This window comes from Quercus lobata, chromosome 5 (assembly GCF_001633185.2).
Source record: "Quercus lobata isolate SW786 chromosome 5, ValleyOak3.0 Primary Assembly, whole genome shotgun sequence".
In the NCBI taxonomy this organism is placed as follows: domain Eukaryota; kingdom Viridiplantae; phylum Streptophyta; class Magnoliopsida; order Fagales; family Fagaceae; genus Quercus; species Quercus lobata.
This window is the reverse complement of record NC_044908.1, coordinates 22,805,974-22,830,555: the sequence shown is the minus strand read 5'-3', so window position 1 is coordinate 22,830,555 and position 24,582 is coordinate 22,805,974. Positions and strand designations below refer to the sequence as shown.

At 33.5% G+C, this 24,582-nt stretch overlaps 2 protein-coding genes across 3 annotated transcripts; both read left to right on the top strand.

The window, feature by feature from the left end:
- The first annotated feature begins 14,408 nt into the window (after nucleotides 1-14,408).
- LOC115992421 (G-type lectin S-receptor-like serine/threonine-protein kinase CES101) lies at nucleotides 14,409-19,273 on the top strand. 2 transcript variants are annotated; one of them, XM_031116618.1, is made up of 7 exons: nucleotides 14,409-15,245; nucleotides 16,007-16,129; nucleotides 16,214-16,419; nucleotides 17,846-18,056; nucleotides 18,179-18,416; nucleotides 18,530-18,680; nucleotides 18,767-19,273. In XM_031116618.1, the coding sequence occupies exons 1-7, from the start codon at nucleotides 14,504-14,506 to the stop codon at nucleotides 19,076-19,078; spliced, it is 1,983 nt and encodes a 660-aa protein (XP_030972478.1). In that variant the 5' UTR covers nucleotides 14,409-14,503; the 3' UTR covers nucleotides 19,079-19,273. The 2 variants fall into 2 exon arrangements, with proteins under 2 accessions (XP_030972478.1, XP_030972477.1); XM_031116617.1 differs by having other exon boundaries at nucleotides 16,001-16,129.
- A 3,290-nt stretch (nucleotides 19,274-22,563) lies between these two features.
- LOC115990183 lies at nucleotides 22,564-24,318 on the top strand. The gene has a single exon (XM_031114035.1). The coding sequence runs from the start codon at nucleotides 22,564-22,566 to the stop codon at nucleotides 24,316-24,318; it is 1,755 nt and encodes a 584-aa protein (XP_030969895.1).
- The last annotated feature ends 264 nt before the right edge of the window (nucleotides 24,319-24,582 follow it).

The window sequence follows — 24,582 nt, the reverse complement described above, 5'->3', positions numbered from 1 at the left end:
ATACTAAAATAATCTAGTTAGGCATGAAATCTAGTATGTATGGAAATGCCCCTATAATAAGGGCTGTACCTGATTATGACTATACAATCATGTACCCATCTGTTTAGTGATTTTATTATGATTTTTAATAAGGGCTATATGATTTATTACAGTGATCTTTCTTATTGTTGTAAGCAATGACAAGATTATTGGTGCTTTGTGAGTTAACTGATTTAATTGGATTAGCTTGATTAAGATATGTATCACTATTGCGTCTTATTCTATAATGATAAATGGTGAATCCAGCCTCTGTAAGGTATTATAGATGGTGTTATCAATAAAACTACTAACAAAATATAATAGATGGTATTATCGATAACACAAATTAGAGATATTACCTTCTAGTGAAAACCATTGTAAGTGGGAATGGAGATCCTACCCAATGTATAGCTCTCATCAAGCAATAATCCACGTAAAGAATGAATATCTTAATATATAAAAAATAAAAAAAAAACTTATTATTTATTATTAATAGCCTAAAGGAACTTGCACCTTCTACTTTGATATGTGTAGACACGTCATTTTGTACTTCCTTACGACTCGAGCTGCCATTCACCAATGACGATAACACTAGAAGGTCTAACGCTGATCTAGGGCCTATCCATGGAAACACTTTAGTTGAAAGATGCATTTGGAAGAAAGAAAAACCTTACAAAAATTAACCCTAAGGGTGCATACGTGGCCTTGAGCCAGGGTACACAGCCTTAACCCTTGCATACATAGCCATGAGCTTGCATACACAGCTAGAGTTCCAAATTATCTATATGGCAAGCTTTTACTCAAAAATGCGGCAGAGGCAATCCACAGTGCTTGGGATTGCCTCCGCACCTTATTTTTGAACAATATAAAAAGGTCCTACAATGCTTTTCCCAAAACACACAAAATCTATTCCAAAAAAGTGACTCAAGAGAAACATTTTTACTTTGAAAAGTATTCTAAACTAAAGTATCTTGGCTGTGAAAGAGAAGATAGTTGGAAAGTTGAAATTGTAAAGATGATAGGAAATTGGAAATTTATTAATGTAGGAAAGCACTAGTTCTTTGTATAAATCACGCTTGTATTCCATTCATGACATTTGTATAAAAGCAGCTTCCAAAAGTGCTTGGCAGTCTCCTAAAGTGAAGGCTTCTTTGAAGAATAAGAACATATACGCTCCAATCTCGCTAGAAGCAGAAGTCAAAAAGGGAGCCGCCATGGCAGTCTGGAGATGTGCACAAAATCTCACTTCCTAGATTTTCGCCAAAAGTCTCTCTCAATTTGATTTCTCTTGTTTGTCTCCTCGTTTCTCATTTCTCCTTGTCCTCTCTTCATTAGAAATGGTGAATTTTAATAAAACCAATACGCATCGTTTTGGCTCACTTGACTAAACCAAAAAAAATACTGTTCCTTTGCTCATTCACTCTTTTTTTTTTTTTTTTTTAAGTTAATTGATAGAAATAGTAATAGATATAAGGAAATTACAACTCAGTAGTTGTGAAAATATTGTAACACAAATAAAATGTCTCAACATTTTTACAATACTTTTATTTTCAGTTGTTGTGAGTTTTGGTTTGACATTTTGTTATCTTATTTTGACCTATAAAGAATTGACACCTTAATAATTGTAAAAATATTGTAACAACAACAAAATGTTATAACATTTTAGCAATAAATATTTTATTATTTTATTTTATTTTTATCTATAAAGAACTAACAACTCAACAATTTTAAAAATATTGTGACAATTTATTATACCCTTATAACTATTTCTAAACCAAATCACTTTGTGAGCAAATATAAATATATATTTTTTAAAAAGCAATCTCAATGTATCAAACCAATGTCAATACATATAAATGAAAAAAAGAAAAAAAAGAAAAAAAAAAAAAAGAAGTTAGTTGAAACGTTGAGTTTTGGCTCACCAATTACTAACTAAAAGGACCTCTTTGCCTTTTTCTTACAAGCTTTGTGTGTTTAACTGAAAGCTTTTCTTTCTCAAAAAAAAAAAAAAAAAAAAACTGAAAGCTTTTTGTTTTTCCTTATTTAGGAAATATAGTATTTTTTTTTTTTTTTTATGAGAAGGAAATATAGTATTAAGATGAGAATATTTCATCTACAACATTTTTACTACTTACACAATAAAATTTAATGTAATAATTTGTTATTGGTTCTAATTTAAACATACCACTAATTTTTTTTCTCAATAAATAACAAAAATTATATCAAATCAAACTTCAATAAATGACAAAAATTACACTAAACCAAGCTTACGGTAGAAAAGCTATTTGCGCTATATATATATATATATATATATATATATATAGTTGAGTAGAAATAGAAGTAGAAATAGATGTTTGATAATTCAAGATAAGTAGAATAAGCACGTAGACAACTGATATTTTGATATTGATTGTAATTGTAATCTCTACAATCATTCTAATTTGTGAATTGGGTGGTCAAAATTACGTGGTTTAGGGGCTGAAGACCTGTCAGTCTTTGATGAAACGCTGTATTGACTATGGACCATGGACCTTGGAACTTTATTAGTGTATACACCATACGTTGTAACATTATTGCTCCACTCTGTTCCATTTTTTCTTTCATTATTTCAAAAAGTATCCTTGGGATGGGCCCCCGTGTGAGGAGAAAGTAGGGAGCGCGGTAGGCCCGATTGAACATTTCTCCCATATAAATTAAAATGCATGTGATGGACATTACCACAAAATGACAATAGAGGATTCTGGGTCGCGCCCCATGGGACGAAGGACACGTGGTAGAGGGGACGCTACTTTTTAAGTCAATGGCCGACGTAGCAAGGACCTTATGGACATCTACTACAGTTTGTCGTCTAATATGTGTTTGGCCTTCAGGGATTCTTTTCAATAGTTTCTTGGCGTGTGTCGGTGAGAGTCTACATACATTCGGATAATGAATATTTAAGTATTTGACTACTTCTAAAGAGTTATAAAAGAAAACAATAATATCTCTTTGAAAATCATGAAGTCTAAAAATATATTAAACAAATTTTACAAACAAACTGTCATATATTAATTTTTTTTTTATATAAAGTAGAATTACGCAAGATTGTTTTAGTCATTTTTATATAATATATATGACTAAATAAATTTTGATATAAAAAACTGAAACCAATAAAATAAATGAGCAGTTGAAGCTTCAAACTATTGTTTATATTACATAAATTCAGTGGCGACGCCACATTCAGCCCAGGGTGACTCCCTAACCTGGAAAAAAAAATTATATATAATAATTAAAAAAAATTTATTTGTTTACCCTTAAAAAAAATTAGAAATACCCTCAACCAAAATTACGAACACCCTCAACCAATGTTATTGATTCCATGTCGTTTCAGTCGAGATGTGGATTTCGGCCGGTACTGATTTTGTATCTAACACAGAAGAGAAAAGAAAAGAAAAAAAAAAAGTGAAGAAGTGGCTGTGACAAGAACATAGAGGGTAAGATAAAGAAAAAGTAGAAAGAAGATGAGAATATAAGAGAGTTACGATAAAGATCTGGGACATTCAAACGAAGAAGAAGGCTATAAGAAGAGAAGACAAACCAACACTCAAGACTCCTTAGAAGAGATGAATCTTAAAAAAATAAAATAAAATAAATCATAAGATCAGCAAATGTGTTAATAAGGCTAGTTTCAAGTTTCAATATATTGGTTTCCAGCTGTATCTAGAGTAGAATGCTAAAGGCTGTTATTTCCAACTGTTTTTTTATTATTTAAAAAAAAAAATAGTGAGTGGTTGATAAGGTGCTTAGACAATGCTAAAGGCTATTAACAATACTTATCCAAGAGTAATATTTCTACTATTTCTAGAATATATATATATATATATATACGAAGTAAAGGATTCTTTTTGTACATACAAGAGGTGCTTTGACTTTCATATTTATTGTACATTTGTACTGTTTACAACTATCCAAAATGTGAATTTTATTTATAAATAAATATTTTAATCCAATTTTATTTAAATATTAAATTTAATTCATTATTTTATATAATAGTAATAATATATATATATATATATATATATATATATTATTTTAAGAAACTCTGAAATACTCTGAAACGGTACATCAAAATAGGCTGGTACTGAAATGGCCCACTCAACTTTTAATTACATTATACATATTAATTATACACATAACAAATTATAGAAGACAATTAATAAACAAATTAAACAACTAAATTATGTTAGGCTAAATAATAATGAAACAATACATTATAAAAGACAAACAAATTAAATTATGTTAGGCTAAAAAATAATTAATAATTTTATAATTAATAAAACAACAATATCACAAATTATAGTTTATAAAAGACAAAAAAATTAATGAAACAACTAAACAACAATAATTAATATTTGATAATTTATTGTTTATTGTTTTGCTAGAATTATGGACAAATATTTGATAAGAAAACCACGTAGAAGGCAATTGTAAACTTTATGTATTTGCGTATTTTTTTTATTGTTGTTGTTGTCAATATAAATTTTTTTTTTATTAGATTGTGTAATTTATGCTTATTGACGAATAGCCTGAAAAAAATTTCTAGAGTCGCCACTGCATAAACTTTCATTACTTTTCTTCACAAAGTTAAAATGTAATATATATATATATATATATATATATATATATATATATATATATATATATATATATATATAAATTTGAGTAGAAACAAACTCAGAAATTGTCAAGGTTGACGGCTAAATGCAATGAGAAATGATGGCCAATATGAAACAATCTTGATTGAGGGAGATCAGAGATTGACAAATTATCAACTACGGCGAAAAAGAAGAAGAAGAAGAAGAAGAAGAAGAAGATAGAATTTAATGTCGCAGAAGCCTAAATAAAGCACACACGATGCTTTCTATGATGGATAGAAACCAAACTATTAGTTCCTGAGTACTAAATCTCGAATTCACGAGGGATTCTTCGAATCCACAAGGTGATAAAACTAAAATCCAACAAAAAAGATAATTGACAAAAGTCTGTGTTTATTGATAATAGTCTAAAAACTAAATTGCCTTTGGATTTTACAATGCGTTTAAATAGTAAAAACAAAACCTAAGGCAACTAGAAACTCCCAAGCGGCTAGAAAGCATATAAAACCCTAATTTAACTAAACAACATTAAAAACACCTAAAAAAAAAAGAAATAAATAACCTAAACCTAAACAAAAAATAACGAATTTTACATAAAAATACCAAAATTAATAAATTACAGAAATTAAATAGTAAATTTTTTTCTACATTAGAGTTAGATAAGTAAAATGAGATTTTTTTCTCCCCTTCATCAAAAAACAAATCAACTTGCTTTAAATTTTGGGTCAATCTAACTCAACCCTCTATTAGAGCATTGGCATTAGGTGTGCCAAATGCTAATAGCACACCAAACACCAAAATCATTGTTTCATGAAGTGTGCCAAATTGCAAAAAAAAATTGCATGGAACTACAGTACCCTTCTAATAGTAGAAGGGTTACTATAGATCCATGTTATTTTCTACTTAGTTTTTTATTATATTTTCTCTTTTCTATCTTCTAGTCAGCCACTCTTCCTCCACTCTCTTTTTCCTTTGCCTCTCATTCTCTCTTTCGTTTGGGTATTTCTTTTCTCTCTCTTATATGACCATACATGATATGCTCAAAAAAAAATATATGCAAAGAAAAAACAAAAGCAAAAAGAATCAAAATGCTTTTAAATATGGTTGCAAGCGTGTTTTTAGGAGATGTGGAAATTATAGGATATATCTTGAAGGTGATAGTCCCCATCAAGTAGTTATGATTGTGTGTGAGTGATATTGATTTTCTCATATCTTAAATCGTCATAATATGAGACACTTATGTACTCTTGCTATGTTTTCACACACACACAACATGCAAATTATTTGCTACTTTTGATACATGTGCAGGTACAATGTGATTTGGCTATCATAAGGAAAACATGTATTAATGTATACTCACTAAACTGTCTTGACTTATTTTTGAAATATAAAATTGGTTGTGTGTGTGTGTGTGTGTGTGTGTGTTGGATCTATGGATGCTTTGTATTTTCTAGATAAGAGATGTTTTTCAGAGCTTAACATGTCGATTGGATCTATATTTGAGTATCTTGCTTGTTGCATTCATATCTATGTGTTTTTCCTCTCTTTGAAAAACTCCTTTTCTTCAAGCTCGATAACTTCCCGACAGATCCTCGACAGATTCTTATCTATCAAGCCCCTTTGACTTCCTTTCTCAATAGAAGTTAGTGCATACTCGATCCATCGAGCTTTCTGAAATTTGTCTCGATAGCTCCTTGACAGCTTCTCGATCCATCGAGAGAAACTTTCTGTCTGGTTGATAGATTCTCGACAGAATCTCGATCTATCAAAGTGTTTTTGCCAACGACGGCACCTCGACAGATTCAAATTTGTCGAGAATTAGTGCTTGGCAGATCTCGACAGATGCTTCGATCCATCAAGCTACGATTTCTATATATATACTTAGTGCGAAATCAGATTCACTATTCTCTCTTCTTTCTCAACAGAAAACCTTTTCTCTCCCTCCAAACACTTTTCCCTCACCAAAATCCCTTCACTAAAATCTGAAAAGACTTCTCATCTTTGTAGAAAAGAGCTTAATGAGGTAAAAACTGAAAAGGCTGATTTGTTAGTCAAACTAGATGAGACTACAAGGTTAGTTGAGTCTCTTGTTTTGGAGAACACCTCATTAGAAGAGAATGTCAAGAATCTCGAGGTTGAGTTTAGTCAAGTTAGAACTTAAATAGAGAGGATATCTAGTGCAAAGCTTGATGAGGTATTAAGTGCTCAAAAGCCTAGTTCTAATAAGACTGGCTTAGGTTATGCTGTCTCCTCCGACCCCTCCTTTTCCACGGCTTCTGGATCAAAGACTGTCTTTGTGCTCCAATCTGAAAAAGATAATAAAGATATGAAATCCAAAACTGATCTGGCTAATTTTAAATTTTTTGTTAGATCTCATGTTTGTCACCATTGTGGTGTTTCTAGACACATTCGTTCTAATTGTTTTAAGTTGTATCCTCATAAGTAATTGTCTAAACGTCACAGGTTTCCTTTCAAGGATTTATACCTTTGTTTGGAGAGTTATTAAAAGTTTTGAGCTTAAAAACTCAATTTTAGGCGAAATTTAATTCTTCTATGTCCTTTAGTAGACATACTAGGACACGTGTCTTTTCATTTTCACGCCCAAAGACTTGTGCTGTGTGGGTGAGAAAGAAGCCTAAGACTTAATTGTCTTTTCTGTTTGTCCTGTACCTTAATTCCTTCTATCTAAAGTAGGACTCTCTTTGCTTGATTTCTTATTTGCTTTTGGAATCATGCTTTCATGCTTCTGCATCTTTCTATCATGCCTTCATGCATATGCATCTTTCTTTCATGCTTTCATGTTGTTTGTCTGTTTTTGTTTGGTTGTTTAGTCTTTATTTTTTTTTTTTCAAAATAAAAAGAGAAAAATCAGAAAAATACAAAAACAGTGTGTGTATGTGTACATTGGTACTTGTGTACCTTGGATGGCTATTGAAACAAAATTTTCTAAACTTTGTATTTCTTGTAACTTAGATGAGCATCCCTATGCATAACTAAGCAAGTGAGCTTTATGGCTCTTATTTGTGATGAGTAAGATTAAGTGATCTCTTGTACTTAACACTCGTATCACTCTTTTTGACATGAATGACTAAAAAATCCTAAGAGAAAGGCATAAATAACCATCTCACCACTGTTGCCCGCCAATCATGATATGACATTTATATATTTCGACATAGTAAAAGTGCAATGTCAATGACATTTGTGTGTTTCGGCATAGTAAAATTGGAATGTCAAATGCTTAACATAAGTGGGCATTTCTTTTCTATCTCTTATATGCCTATGCATGATTTGGTTAAAAAGAAAAAATATGCAAAGAAAAATAAAAGCAAAAAGAACAAAATGCTTTTAAATATGATTGCATGCGTGTATTTTAGAAGATGTGGGAGTTATAGGATGTACCTTGTAGGTGATAGTCTCCATCAAACAGTTATGATTGTGTGTAAGTTAAAGTGATTTTTTCATATCTTAGATCGTCATAACATGTATACATTTATATAGTTTTGCGATGTTTTTCACACACAACACGCAATATTCTTTGCTACTCTTGATACTTGTGCAAGTACAATGTGATTTAGCCATCACAAGGTTTTATATGTGTTAATGTATGCTCACTAAATTGTCTTGACTTATTCTTAAAATATAAAATTGGTTAGACTTTTTTAGTGTGTGTGTGTGTGTGTTTTGGATCTAAATGCTTTACATTTTTTCTTGTTAAAAGATGATTTTGAGAGTTTAAAATATTGATTGGATCCTTAGTTGAGTTGGATACTTGATTGTATTCATATCTGTGTTTTTTCTTTCTTGAAAAATTGTTTTTAGGCAATCTCGACAACTCCTCGACACCTAGCTATATGTCGAGCTTTTAAGCATTTTTTTTTTTTAATCGCAATCTCGACACCTCTCGACAGCTAGGTGAATCGATTGAGAAATCTCCTGTCTGCTCGATAGCTTCTCGACACCTCTTGATCTATCAAGATCCTCTTGCATACATTGTTTTTCACATGTTTTGCATCTTTCTTTTATCTTGCCATCCATAGCATCTTGTTTCATTACATTCATGCATTTTTATAGATTCTTTGTACCCCTTTGATCACCTTTATACTTCTTGGGTGAAGCTTTTTAGCTTCTTGTACCCTTTGTCAATCATGACAAAAAGGGGAAGAAATTGTGGAACTATGTGGTTTCTTTTTAAAGTATCTATATGTTAGGGGGAGAAATATATGCCTTTGTAAGAGGGAGATGTGTTTCATCTTATTGGGGAGAGTGCTTACTTCCTTTTTCTTGTACATGGGTCTTGTGACCATGTTTACATACATTGTGCTTTTCTTTGATATATATATATATATATATATATATATGATGATGTATGTTTTCTTTACTTACCTTTACATGTGTTTTTTTTTTTCTTTCTTTATACACATGGTTCTTATTACTTATATGCAATCTATTATTTTTATTTCACACAAAGATGCTTTGATGAGTTTTGTTTAAAGTGTTTCAGAAATACAGGTTGTCAAAGTCTATTTGCCATAAACTTTTTTTTTTGCAAAGTTTTTTAAGAGTTTGTATTAGGATAGATTTTATTGTATTCAACAAGTGAATGTGAGTTGAGTGATTTATGACTTCTCTTATATGTTCATTTGTTTGTTGTGGTTTTGTCACGGATTGCCAAAAGGGGAGATTGTTAGGACATATATGATTTACTTGTTAGGAACATATGTCACTATTTTATATAATTTGCTAATCATTTGACAAAACGCACTTTACTTGTATTTTGGTAGATCTAGGATGTGTTTAATACTTCAAGAAACATGTTGTTCAAGTCTAGTATTAAAGTCATAAAGATTGAATGGAAAAACAAGTGAAGAAAAGTTATTCACTAAAACTGGACAGATAGCTCGACACCTACGGACAGATAGCTCGACAGCTACTCGACAAATAACTATCAAGGTATCTATTGAGATTTAATGAGGCTCGACAGATACTATCTATCAAGGTATCTATTGAGGTTACGGGAATTCAAATTTTCAAATCTGATTTGCATCCCATGCTTATGTATTTGTGTAGGGTTTCTTTTCTCACAACCCTAAACATATATAAGGCTTATTTTAGATGCTATCACATAAGAGAATACAAGGAAAACATATGTAAAAGGTGACCGAAACCTTATTCTCTCTGAAAGAAGCTATTGCATCTTTTACGCCTTAGGGTTTTGTAACCAAGTACTTCTTGATCTTCATTGTTGATGAAGTGAAGAATTTTACAACCAACATCTTCTTCAAGTTGGTATGTTAGTCATGTACTGGGAACTGTGCATCATTGGTTAGTCACGTACTGGGATCTGTGCATCAAAGGGTGGCGTTCATATATTGAAGAGTTCAGAGGTTCTAAAGAAGTAAAAGATTTCTATTGTGAGTTCATCTACGAGGATTGTAGAGTCTAAGGATAAAAGTTTTGTACTAGATCTGAAACTTCTCTTTACTATAGTGGTCGCTTTTCGGGAAGGTTTCCCTCCAAGTTTTTTACTATGAAATTAGTTTGTTTCATTGGTTTTCCTAGGTCATCATATCTTGTCTTATTTACTTTTCCGTTGTGCATGATGTTGACATGATATTGATGTTAGGTTGTTTTAACAAGGTTTATTCATAATAAATCAAATTAACAACTTAGGTTTAAAACTTGTTAATTCTATCAACCGGGGTCTAAATTTCCTAAAACTTTATTATTCCTTTGAAATGAGGGATATAAACTTTCTCAGTTTTGGGTGATTTAGATCACATTGATCAAGTGTTGAGGTGCATTCATGTGGGTCTCCTATGTGTCCAATAAAGCCCAGTTGATAGACTTGCCATGTTAGATGTGATATTTATGATATATAATGAGGCTAATAAGCTACCTTGGAAGGAATATGCCAGAGGCAGGAATTGTTGAATGCAGACCAGAAAATTGTTCATCAAATGGAGTATCAATTTCAGAGATGGTACCAAGGTGAAGGGACCTGAGTCTTTCAACCTATATTGCCGTAAAGCAAATTTTACCATAGAAAGCAACAGTAATATTCCATGTTAACATGGTGGCTGTGTGTCACATTTTCATTCTGGGAGAATCACAAGATATATATGTCTATGTATATGGCTCAATGCGCACTGTAGTTTAAAATTTATTTGATTATCTTCTTCAGAATGTTATTAATTTACACATGTTTGCATATGCTCTACAAAAAATGATCCTCACTAAGCAAAATAATCATACCTATAAGCTATAACCGCTTCCATACCTTAAAACCATCAGATGTGAATTGTAATTCCAAATTTTCCTTCCACCGCAAAAATAGATCTTTTTGAGCACAACTGCTACATCTTTTTATTATCTCTTTCTTGTTTATTTTTAGAGCTCCTGCCAGATTAATTTTATGAATATCAGTTAAATTAATCTTTTAGGTAAGGTTAGTGGTAGAGAACTTTACATGATCAACATTTCTTCTCTTGGTCAGCTCCTGATGATTATTCCCTCAAAACAAGTGGAACCTAAAGATACAGGTTAAAATATGAACAAATAAGGTAAGAAAAGTAAGAATACAAAAATGCTGAGATTTTGTAACTAAGAATTAAGAATGTTGGAACAAAGATCCGAATTTGCATTGGCATAAGACCTAAGTGGGTCCACGTGTGGTGTCATTAACACATGGCAAACAATTCTGTAATCAAGTCAAAAAAGAAAGTTCAATAATCTGACCAGAAGGAAAAAAAAGGTCAAAAAAGCCAGCAGTTTGGCTCTAGCGATTGACAATCAACGAGTTAGACTAACTTCATGATCTCGTCATAAAAATTTCCATTGATATGGCTATCAAAGGAAGGAAGCTTATCATGCTCAATTTGATTTATATTTTTTACTGATTAGACTCACTCATACTGAGACAGATATATTGGTACAAGACCAAAAGCTTAGAGATAAGGAGAGCCTAGTCTTAGCAAATTGGACATTCTGGTTGGAAATTTTTAGTCCAGGCACTTTAAGCAATACGTGCATTAGATTTTAATTCAACATTGATAGCAGATGATTATAGAATTTAATCTCTTCCGTTTTTAAGCGGCCTAGCTAATCAAATCTTTTTTAAGGAGGGCTAGCTTTTCTTTTTTAGGATACCAATTCTTCCTTTGAGTGCCTAATATTTAAAAATTTTGTAATATTATATTTTAATGATGGATTCTAGTTAACTCAAATGAAAACTCTCTGATGGTTGAATAAGAGATTTAGGATTTAATCCCTAATTTATGTGTATGAATTTTATTTGTGGAAGTCTAATCATTGAAAATTGAGTGCTACAAGAGTGTGGATTAAAGGCAAGATTCTTTGAATTCTTCTCATCAAAGATTTTGTGGAAGTCTAATAATTGAAAATTGAGTGTGACATGATTGGGGTGTGGATTAAAGGCAAAGAATCTTTGAATTCTTCTCATCAAAGATTTTTTCTATGGACACACACTGCATACATTTTGACACAAAATTTATATTTATTAATATATGATTACATTTCATTACTTACCATTTTTTTTTTTTTGGGAGATAGTTTTAACCTATGGCGTCGGCTGCTGATAATAGTTCTTTATATCATCAGACAAAGACACCAATCGATTTTTTGTGTAGGCGGAGATTAAACCTCAGATCTCTTATTCAACTATCAGAGACTTTACCAGTTGAGCTAACTGTAACCCACTACTTACCACTAATTGTTTTGAAAATTAATCTAATCTCCCCATTATATATGTGCTACTTATGCAAATGTGTATGTCTATAAACTAACAAAACTTCCAATTAAAAAATAAATAAATAAACATAAAAATTAATTACGGTACAACTCAAGGTTAAGATTACGGAGAAAAAAAATATCTAATATTACAACTTATTATCTAACTTTTTTTATCACAACTATGATGCAGCAGAATGTAAACTATGAAAAAAATAATAATGAATTTATATGTAAGGGATGAGTAATCATTAATAATCTATTATGTCAAAGTTGCAAAAAGAGTGGTAAAATCATTTGTATTTCTAAAACCACACTAAGTCATTTGTATTTCTAAAATCATTTGTATTTCTAAGTCCCAAAAGTCCAAGTTGGGAGCCGCAGCCTGATAACCTCCCGCAATAGTTTACCCACTGTGCACTTCTTTTACTTTTCTCCTTTGTCTATCTTCATCTTCACACATTAGCCTCACAATTGTATTGCATATCCATTTGTTAATAGCAATCAGAACATGAAGAAATATAATTTATACTCCATTTGCTCCGTTTTGTTGTTGGTTGTGTTGCCGAAACAACATCCATCAAAAGCCCAACAACCTTACATGAATAACAAACAGCTCAACTGCGACGCATATATACCCAGACATCACGAATGGGTTTAAATGCAACGGCGTCAAAGCCAGTTGCCAATCCTACCTCACGTTCTGATCCACTCCTCCTTACGATTCTCCACTGTCCATCGCCCTCCACTTGGGGGCTGATTTTCCTTCATTGCCGAAAACAACATCACAATCTCCCAGAATATCCCCACCAGAACCCAGACCATCATCCCTGTCGATTGTGGTGCTAGTGTGGCTCAACCGGAGCACAGCAACATTAACTCCACGCTTGAGCTTTTAGATATATATAGATTAACATATGATTAGATTTCATTACTTACCACTAATTGTTATGAAAATTTATTCCCATAATATAAGTGCCAGTTATGCAAATGTGTATGTCTGTAAACTAACAAAACTTCCAATTAAAAAAAAACATAAAAATTAATTACGGTACACCTCAAGATTAAGATTAAAGAGAAAAGAAAATATCTAATATCACTAATTACTATCTAACCTTTTTGTCACAACTATGATGTAATAGAGTGTAAGCTATGAAAACATATAATGAATTTACAACTATGATGTAATAGAGTGTAAGCTATGAAAACATATAATGAATTTATATGTAAGCGATAAGTAATTACTCACAATCTATTAAGTCAAAGTTTTGGCAAAGAGTTATGAAATAATTTGTATTTCTAAAACTGTACTAGACTAAGGGTTTGTTTGGAATCCGCTTATTTTGTTAAAATTGAAATTTTTTTTACTGAAAGTACTACAGATAAAGGTAAAAGTTAGTTGAAATAGTACAACGGGACCCATGAATAGTACCAAAAAATACAGTGAGACCTATGAATAATAGCAAAAATAATCTGAATAGTAAAATAAACTGGTTTTTTAAGCTGAGCCAAATGCACACTAAGGATCCAAATTAAAATACCAGTTTATTTTACTATTTAACTTATTTTGCTACTATTCATGTGCCCACTATACTTTTTGATACTATTTATAGGTCTCACTGTACTATTTCAGCTAATTTTTACTTTTATCTACAGTACTTTCAGCAAAAAATTTCAATTTCAACAAAATAAGTGGATCTCAAATAAACTAGAAGATCTATTTGGATACCATTTATTACTGAAAAGTGAAAATACTGTAGTAAAATAATTTTTAAAAGTGTAAATAAAATTGTAAAACCCAAATTTTAAATTATTTTTACTTAAAAAAATACTTACGAGTTTCGTAAACCGTGCACAAAATGTACACACTAACGAATTCCATGAACGATGTACAGGACAAAAAAAAAAAAAAAAAACAGACGCGGTGTCTGCTCGGTATCGAAACCCAGCCTATAAGTCCCAAAAGTCCAAGTTGGGAGCCGACAGCCTCCCGCAATAGTTGACCCACTGTGCACTTCTTTTACCTCTCTCTTCTATTCATCTTTATCTTCACACCTCAGCCTCACAATTGTATTGCATATCCATTTGGTAATAGCAATCGGAATATGAAGAAATATAATTTGTACTCCATTTGCTCCGTTTTGTTGTTGGTTGTGTTGCTGAAACAACATCCATCAAAAGCCCAACAAGCTTACGTGAATAACAAACAGCTCGACTGCAGCCAAGACCTAAACATCACGAATGGGTTTAAATGCAACGGCGTCGAAACGAGTTGCCAATCCTACCTCACGTTCCGATCCACTCCTCCTTACGATTCTCCACTGTCCATCGCCCCCCTCTTGGGGGCTGATTTTTCCTCTATTGCCGAAATCAACAACATCTCAATCTCCCAGAAAATCCCCACCGGCACCCAGACCATCATCCCTGTCGATTGTTCATGTGTGGGTGATAAGTACTACCAGCACAACAGCTCATACCAGGTGCTTGCGTACGACACCTTTTTCACCATCGCCAACGACACCTACCAGGGCCTCACCACTTGCCAGGCCATAAAGCGTGAGAACCCTTATACAGTTGAGACTCTGGGCGTGGGCGTGAATGTAAATGTTCCACTAAGGTGCGCTTGTCCCACGCCCAATCAGACGGCAAGAGGCTTCAAGTACTTGCTCGCATATATGATTACCTGGGGAGATGACTTCTCTACAATTGCCGATTTATTCGGTGCGGACAAGCAGAGCATACTTGATGCAAACGAGCTACTCGAGGATAGCATTATATTTCCATTCACAACCCTTCTCGTCCCACTGAAGAGCAGGCCCATCAGTATAGTTAAAAGCGTAATTTTGGGTAACCATTCTTGCCAATTCCAAGTTTCCAACCCCCGTTCTATTACTAATTTAATATCAGACTAATTTTTTTTAAATATCCTATTAGTCGGTAACCAGTGCAGAAAATTTCCATATAATATGAAATTTAATAATTATGATGATAGTTATTGTTAGACATTTATCTTGTGATTATATATATTTCATCATTAGATATTTATGATGATTTTGTTTATTTATCAAATTATATTTTCAATCATTTAAACAATTATGATATGCCACAATTCTAATGAATAGTTTATGTATAGAATAGAATTTAAATTCATTTACAATAGTGATGTGTAAAATTATAAGACCTCGAAAACTTATATGACGCAATATTATGAGATCAAACAATAATTAAACGGTTTCCAATACTTTGTCAATTTTCACCGGTTGGTCCTAAAGTTACACTCGCTTTGACTTACTAAATATCTTTGTTGCAGTTCCTTTCATTCTTGAATCACCCACCTACAAAGTATCTAAATAAAAGTTTCAATTATTAAAGCTATGTGTTGTTTAAATTATGGATAAAGAGTCCTTACTATAAAAAATATATATGAAAAAAGAGAAGAATCTTAAAAGATTTGAAGCCCCTATTAGTGAAGGACGAGGAAATGCATTTTATCAATCTTATCATTTTGTTTTCTAAAGAACAAGTAGTTCCAGCATCTTAGAGCATAGTAAATGATAAGAAAATGCTATTGCTAGTAGAACATTAAAATTTTGGTTGTCCAGATGCAGATAATTCAAAAAAAAGGTCGGCAAATAGGTGGTGGATATGGCTCATCGTGACAGTTGGGGGAATTATTATTGCCTTGTTGTGCTTCTTATGTCATTCAAAATGGAAAAAACAAAAAGCCGAAGGTAATCGATGCTCCTACCACAGATTTTCTTTTGTATAATTAGCAACATATTTTTTATGTTATATTTTGCTTTCATGTTAATTAGGGGAGAGAAAAAAGAAACAAAAGATGCTCGTAATGGAACTTGGAGGTAATGCAATAACTTACAATGTACATGACAAAGTGAAGAAACAAAACGAAGATGGGCAAGATGGATTGCAAACATTCAGCTTCAAAAGCATTTATGATGCTACAAGTAATTTCTCAACTGAAAATAAATTAGGAGAGGGTGGTTTTGGACCAGTTTATAAGGTTAGTTCTTCGCACCTTTTTGTCTCATAAATATATATATATTTTTTATAGAGTTTCAATCTGTAGCATCTACCAAAGGTCTTGAGGGATTGGGAACTAGCCTCATTATAGCAAGAATCTTTAAGCAAAAACTTGAGAAGAAAGTGAAGAAACTCTCTCCTTTTTGCTGCTGGAACCGTATGTGTAGAGAGGGAGAGAGCTTGAGCTTTCTAGCTCTTTCTAGTTCTATGTGAGAAATGAGAGCAAAAGGAGGTAGGAATTTTGGTTTGTTTGGCCGGCTAGGGAAGTTTCTCACTTGAATTTGTGGCTTGCTACATGTCTCACATGCATGGTAAGGAAAACAAGTGTCCTCTCAAGGATTGGGCAAAGTGTCTTAAGCTTAATGGTTCAAGTCTCTAGGAAGTTATTAAAATACCCTTCCCTTAAGTAGCTAATTACAGAATTAACTATATATATATATATATATATATATATATAAAGTATTAAACTTAGTTGAATGGTCTATGGTAATTAAGATTTAACCCTCCATTACTAACCATTAAGGCTCCTAGTTCAATTTAAGTGCCTAATTAGCTAGTGCAGGGCACCACACATACAATTTATACAACTCTAAAAATAAAATTTTAACATTTTATGTAAATAAAAAATCGATAATTAAAAAGATGTGTGCAGAAATTACCAAAAAAAAAAAAAAAAAACCTCAATGAGGTAACAGATCTGACACTAATAACATTTATTTGATAACTGCTAGTCAAGTTGGCGAATAATATCGTTAGTATTTTTTTTACAATATATAAAATTTTATATATTGTTAATGTACAAAGATATATTGAAAATGAGTCAATAAAAAATTTAAGTTTAAAATTTTATGATAAGGTCATAATGAAATGGTAAGGTTAGTTTGGGTACTAGTCAAAAACTAATCAGACTAAAATTGGTTATAGGTTCCAGTTAACTTAACAGGTAAAGTTTTTGATAGTGGTATAAGAGATTTAGGGTTCAATCCCCGCCTACACTAAAAATTGATTAGTATTTTGGTTTGATGATAAAGTCATAGGTTGAAACTCTCTCTCCCAAAAAAAATAAAAATAAAAAAACTAAACTAAACTAAAGTCAGTTAAAATTTCTATTACACCTATCCTATCTTTTCGTTCTGGTTTGGATGGGTTATTGGATCTTGGTCCAATTTAATTTGCTAGATCTATCTACAACCTTAAATTAACCTATTCCATCTCTTTATTTTTTGATAGGTTCAACATTTAAACTTAAGACCTAATCAAGCTAGCTAATCCAATTTGACCAATTAATTTGCACTTGAGCCTCATCCCACGTGCTAGATAGAATTTCAATAGAAAACCAAATAATGTAAGTGGAGATTGATTTAAGGTAATGTGAGTAAAATGTGACTAACACAATATATTTTCAGGGCAAATTACCTGATGGGAAAGAAATAGCAATTAAGAGACTCTCGAGAAGTTCTAGACAAGGATTGCTAGAGTTCAAGAATGAAGCTGTTCTCATTGCCAAACTCCAACACATTAATCTTGTCCGACTTTTAGGATTTTGTATTCAAGAAGAAGAAAATATACTAATATATGAGTACATGTCCAACAAAAGTTTAGATTTCTTCCTCTTCGGTAGGCCATATATTCATTACTATAAAAATTTGCTTATATGATGATATTTTTTTTTTTTCGTTTATTCTAAGTCAATTAATATACTTATCATTTTCTTGCTATTATTTTCTACTATGAGGCAGATTCTACTAAAAAGTATATATTAAATTGGAAAAAACGCTTCAACATCATTGAAGGCATTGCTCAAGGACTCGTTTATCTCCACAAATATTCAAGGCTAACAATAATTCACCGAGATTTAAAAGCAAGCAACATTTTGCTTGACAAGGAGATGAATCCGAAAATTTCTGATTTTGGTATGGCAAAAATATTTGGCTTGAAAGGATCAGAAGAAAACACAAATAGGGTTGTTGGAACATAGTAAGTATGCATTTCCTTTCAAGCATGTATAATTGAATTCTATTTGTGAGTGCGTGTGATTGAATATATGAGCTTGTTCATACACTAAATTTTATTGTCAATTATTATTTCAGTGGTTATATGTCCCCAGAGTACGCAATGAATGGTGTTGTTTCAATAAAAATTGATGTATTCAGCTTTGGAGTTCTACTATTAGAAATCATCAGTGGCAAGAAAAACAATAGTCGCTATCACTCTGAGTACCCACTCAACCTTATAGGATATGTAAGTTTCGCTCTTAACCCTTCTCATCATGTGCATGGAATTTTGAACTTAATAGCTAACATTTATGAATAATTGGGTTGTATCAGGCATGGCAGTTATGGAATGAAGGTAAAGGTTTAGAGCTTATGGACCCAACAATACTAGATGAGTCATTCATTCCATCTGAAGTATTGAGATGCATTCATGTTGGTCTCTTATGCGTACAAGAGCAGGCAACAGATAGACCCACCATGCTAGATGTTGTTTCTTTTCTTGCAAATGAAACTATTCAACTATCTACTCGAAAACAACCTGCATTTTTTATCAACACAATCACAAAAGAGTTAGATGTTTCTGAAAATAAGTCAAAAATTTATTCAGTAAATAATGTTACGATTTCAAAATTGGATGCCAGATAAATACTAAAATACTTTGAGTTAAAAAAATTATTCAATAGATAATGTCACAATTTCAAAATCGGATGCTAGATAAATACTAAAATACATGAGTTATGTATGAAAATCTAGTATGTATATACATGCCTTTGTGATAAGGGCTATACTTGATTATGACTTTACAAGCTTGTATGGTTCAACAATTTATTATAATTTTTAATTAGGGTTATATACTTATATGCCTATATCTGATTACGTTTATCTTTAATTCTTATTGCTAAAAGTAATGAGAAGAATTAATAATGCTTGTGTTAGTTAACTGATTTAACTAGATTAGATCGATAATGATATGTATCACTACTGTATCTTATTTTGTAGTAATAATTGTTGAGCCCAAAGGCTTTTTCTCTTCCAAAAGGGGAATCTGGACAAGGAGACCTACGGTCTTCAAATATTCTTGTTGTTTTCAGAGAGAGAGAGAGAGAGAGAGAGAGTCTACAACACTCTTAAGACTGTAGCTAAGAATGAGAATGATCTAAGAGGAATAACAACATGAAAAGGGAACCTTGTTTAACCTTCTTTTTTATTTTAGATTATAACCTCTTATTTTATTAGGCTAATATGGGAAATTATAGCAAACTTTGCAAGGTGCCATAGATACATGAAGAGGCCTCAGGTAAATGGTTAATAGGGAGAAAACTAAAATTTTCTACTATTGTGGGTTTTAAATACTTTTATTCTTATTTATTTTCTACCTGTTGGGAATTTATGAGTAAAATAGCCGTTGACAATTATAAGAAAAATAGCCGTTGGACAATAATGGATAATGTAGCCGTTGGGCTTTTATGGGTAATTAGTTACTAATAACTATATATTATTATTGTTATGAGTAGCCTATCTAATACCCATCACTACACCCTTTCCTATAAGTCTTAAAGCAAAAACTTGAGAAGAAAGTGAAGAAACTTTCTCCTTTTTGCTGCTGGAACCACATGTGTAGAGAGGGAGAGAGCTTGAGCTTTCTAGCTCTTTCTAGTTCTATGTGAGAAATGAGAGCAAAAGGAGGTAGGAATTTTGGTTTGTTTGGCCGGCTAGGGAAGTTTCTCACTTGAATTTGTGGCTTGCTACATGTCTCACATGCATGGTAAGGAAAACAAGTGTCCTCTCAAGGATTGGGCAAAGTGTCTTAAGCTTAATGGTTCAAGTCTCTAGGAAGTTATTAAATACCCTTCCCTTAAGTAGCTAATTACAGAATTAACTATATATATATAAAGTATTAAACTTAGTTGAATGGTCCATGGTAATTAAGATTTAACCCTCCATTACTAACCATTAAGGCTCCTAGTTTAATTTAAGTTCCTAATTAGCTAGTGCAGGGCACCACACATACAATTTATACAACTCTAAAAATAAAATTTTAACATTTTATGTAAATAAAAAATCGATAATTAAAAAGATGTGTGCAGAAATTACCAAAAAAAAAAAAAAACTCAATAAGGTAACAGATCTGACACTAATAACATTTATTTGATAATTGTATATTGAAAATGAGTCAATAAAAAATTTAAGTTTAAAATTTTATGATAATGTCATAATGAAATGGTAAGGTTAGTTTGGGTACTAGTCAAAAACTAATCAGACTAAAATTGGTTATGAGTTCCAGCTAACTTAACAGGTAAAGTTTTTGATAGTGGTATAAGAGATTTAGGATTCAATCCCTGCCTACACTAAAAATTGATTAGTATCTTGGTCTAATGATAAAGTCATAGGTTGAAACTCTCTCTCCCAAAAAATATAAAAATAAACTAAAATCAGTTAAAATTTCTATTACACCTACCTTATCTTTTCATTCTGGTTTGGATGGGTTATTGGATCTTGGTCCAATTTAATTTGCTAGATCTATTGGTGCGGACACGAGGTACAAGCCCCCAATTACACACACGTATAGGAGGAAGAGCAAAAAGAAGACGGCCCAACCTGTGGCCTTATGGATGGAGCATGCTAGTTATTGGGCTTGAAATTAAGCAAGCCCGAATATTTAATGATTAGGGTTTCTTTAGGGTTTTTATTGTTGGCTATTTAAACAAATTTTCAGATTATTGTAAGACAGTTTTTTGAGAATTATTAAAAATAAACGTGTGTTTTCTTTCACTGGTGCCGACTCCAGTTTGCTTGGTGCTGACTCCAAGCAGCCCTTAGGTGCTGACTCCTAGGGTTTATCTTTTGTTCTATTGTTAGTGTGGTTGTCCTACATCAGTTTTGGTATCAGAGCCAGGTTCCGGTCCATACAACACAACCGTAGACAACCAATAGAAAGCAAAACCATCAAAAGAGCAAGCCAGCCAAATATGTCAGTACCTTTCAAGTATTTGCCCCATGAGATCTTGAACAAGCCCAAATCAGCCCCGGCAATCCGTGTATACCCCGCAGCCCCACATGAGTTTTTCATCCCCAAGCCAACAGAGAAGCCAGTGACGCCTCCCAAGCCGGTGACCACCATCCGTGCCCGCCTCTGATCATAGAACCCACACCCACAAGCCCAAAAAAAAAAAGAGAAGAAGGCGACCTACGTAAGCCCATCAACCACCAGCCGCCGGTACCCACAAATTAACCCTCACCGCCGCAAGACCCAGCCGCCAAAACCCATTGTCGACCCACCGCTGCTGAGATCGAAGAGCAACTGCCGCTGCTGAGATTGACGAGCCACTGCCGCTGCCGAGACCTGAGAAAAGCAGCCACCCGCCGCTGTCTGCGTTTCCTTTACGCCGCCATCAGTCTCCTACACCGGCAGAAGACTCTCATCGCAGAGAAATTTTTTTTCTTTTTTCTTTCTTTTCTTTTAGTCCTAAGTTCGTTGTTTGTTTCTTTAGTTTCTATAGCCTCTTTCAGTCTGTAGCCTCTTAAGTTTTAAGTCCGTGAACTGTATTTTATTATATTTCATTTCAAAAAAAAAAAGAGTAAGTATTGTTGCTGTGAGCCCATTGCATGTATTGGGCCTTAAATTGTTCTCCACAGGTTCACTTATCCAAGTCAGATCCATTTACTTGGCTATCCAGTGCAAAAAGATTGGCCACTGACTAGGTACAACTCTTACTCTCTTTTGGTGGGTTCAATTTTGTCTCATTGAAATATTATCTTTATATTTTTTATGTGCATATCCCACCATACCCCATTGGCCTACCCATTTTGTGCTCAAGTTAGCTAGTTTATTACTTGTGCTTTTTAGTACCCATTCTAAGATCCAAAAAAAAAAAAAAAACCAATTTCTTTGAAATATCTAATCCTCATTATTAAGCTTATTGGAAATTGACTTTTATTTGGGCTATCTTTCAATATTGTGAACCCTGTCACTACTTGACTGCAATTTACTCCTTTGATTCATTACTCTAATCTCTACATGCACTCTTGCTTGACCTTAATTTTAGATTGAGAATTGGTTACTTGAACTTTTGTGGATCTCAATTGCATTCATAAATATAGTGTGCATGCATTTACGTTGTGGTCGCATCATGTCAAACTCTGAACATCAATCCACTTCTGAACCTAGGCCCTCCTTAGAGCAAACCATAGATGACCTAGCAAAAAATATCCGTAATTTAATGGATAGGGTTGAGCAAATTGAGGCATCTCAAAGAGAGACCATTAACCATGAAGGAGATAACATGCTTAGGCAAAATCACCACGGTTACTTTAATAGGGCTCCAAACTTTGAACATAATCACTATAATCACAATGACCCTAGAGATTATGATGATAGAATGTTCAAGGAAAAGATAGAAGCACCCACCTTTGATGGTTGCCTAGACCCATGGGTTTTCACTGATTGGTTACGTCAGATGGATAAATTCTTTGACTACTACCATTGGGCTGAGAATAAGAAAGTGAGGTATGCTAGGATGAAGTTAATTGGAAGAGCTGACCTTTTCTGGGAGGACCTTGAGGATAGCATTAGGCGACGACATGAGCCCCCCATTACTAATTGGCTTGAGATGAAGGGTGCACTCTCAAGGAATTATCTTCCTTCAACTTATAGGAGCTCCCTCCTTGAGGAATGGGATCGCCTAAAGCAAGGCACTGCTCCTGTGGCTGAATATATAGAAAAGTTTAAGGAGTTCAAGAGGCGAATTCGAATAGTCGAGGAAGAGGTTGTCACACTCAATAGGTTTAAGAAAGGTTTAAATGCTAACCTATTAGGCGAGATTATCACCCGAGGGGTCACTACCTTAAGAGAAGCATATGACCTCGCTAGGAATTGTGAATTAGCATCCAAATCTATCTTTTGGCGGCGTTCTGAGCCCCGAAGTTTTCCCGCCAACCCTCAACCTTTTGGTAGCAAACCTAGACTTGCCTTACCCCCTAAGGTCAACCCCAATAGCACCCCAATAGAAAAAGAGGACAAGGGAAAAGGTGTGGTCAATGAGCCTTCAAGATTAGGGTTTCGCCTCCAATGCTTCAAATGCAATGGGGTTGGACACATTGCTGCTAGATGTCCCTCTAGGACCCTTGTCATTCAAGAGGGTGATGAAAAGGTAGAAGATGTTGAGGAGCTAGTGTATGATCCAAATGTTGAAGAAACCCAAGATGTTGAAGCAGAATGGGAAGATGATCCCAGCTATCTCGCATGCATTAGAGCCATTTCTCCCCAAGTTGATGACTCTAAGAACTCTGGTGTCCCAAGAGTGAATGTGGTAAGGTGTGCCTTGGCAGAGCAAAGAGATGCTGATGATTGGCTAAGAAGTGCCATCTTTCAAACTTACACTAAGTGTGGAGACACAACTTGCAAGGTTATCATAGATAGTGGAAGTTGCATTAACACAGTGTCTTCTAACGTGGTTTCCCGCCTAGGCTTGAAATTGACCCCACACCCTAACCCATATAAAGTTTCTTGGGTGGATACTTCCTCCATAGCCATAAAAGAAAGATGTGTTGTCCCACTTCAATTCCTCACCTACAAGGCTGAAATATGGTGTGACGTAATTCCCATGGATGTAGGGCATATTATCTTAGGTAGACCTTGGCTGTATGATCTGGATGTCACCCTTCATGGGCGATCCAATTCTTGCTCATTTATGTTTGAAGGTAAGAAGATTGTGCTCAATCCTTTGAAACCCAAGCCAATTGGCATGAGCAAGAAGACAGAAGCACCAAAGGCGAAAGGCCTGAACATTATAAGTCCAAGGGCATTTGAAAGGGTAGCAATTCAAGAGTCCATTGTGTTTGTCTTAGTTGCCAGGGAATTACGTGGAGAGACCAGTGAGGAGTAACCTGAAGAAGCGAGGTTAGTGCTCCAGGAATTTAAGGACGTTTTCCCTGAGGAACTCCCCGATCATTTGCCACCCATGCGTGACATACAACATGCCATAGACTTTGTGCCCGGAGCGGCCCTACCTAACTTGCCTCATTATAGGATGAGCCCTGCAGAGCATGCCGAGTTGCAAAGGCAAGTAGAAGAACTACTTAGGAAGGGTTTTGTACGTGAAAGCATGAGTCCTTGTGCGGTCCCTACACTCTTAACTCCAAAAAAAGAT

Bases quoted from the DNA above. Each gene is read 5' to 3' on its own strand.
- LOC115992421 (XM_031116617.1), top strand. From the start codon at position 14,504: ATGAAGAAATATAATTTGTACTCCATTTGCTCCGTTTTGTTGTTGGTT. The intron at 18,057-18,178 runs GTAGGCCATATA...ACTATGAGGCAG, and splicing joins TTTAGATTTCTTCCTCTTCG to ATTCTACTAAAAAGTATATA. The intron at 18,681-18,766 runs GTAAGTTTCGCT...GGGTTGTATCAG, and splicing joins CACTCAACCTTATAGGATAT to GCATGGCAGTTATGGAATGA.
- LOC115990183 (XM_031114035.1), top strand. From the start codon at position 22,564: ATGTCAAACTCTGAACATCAATCCACTTCTGAACCTAGGCCCTCCTTA.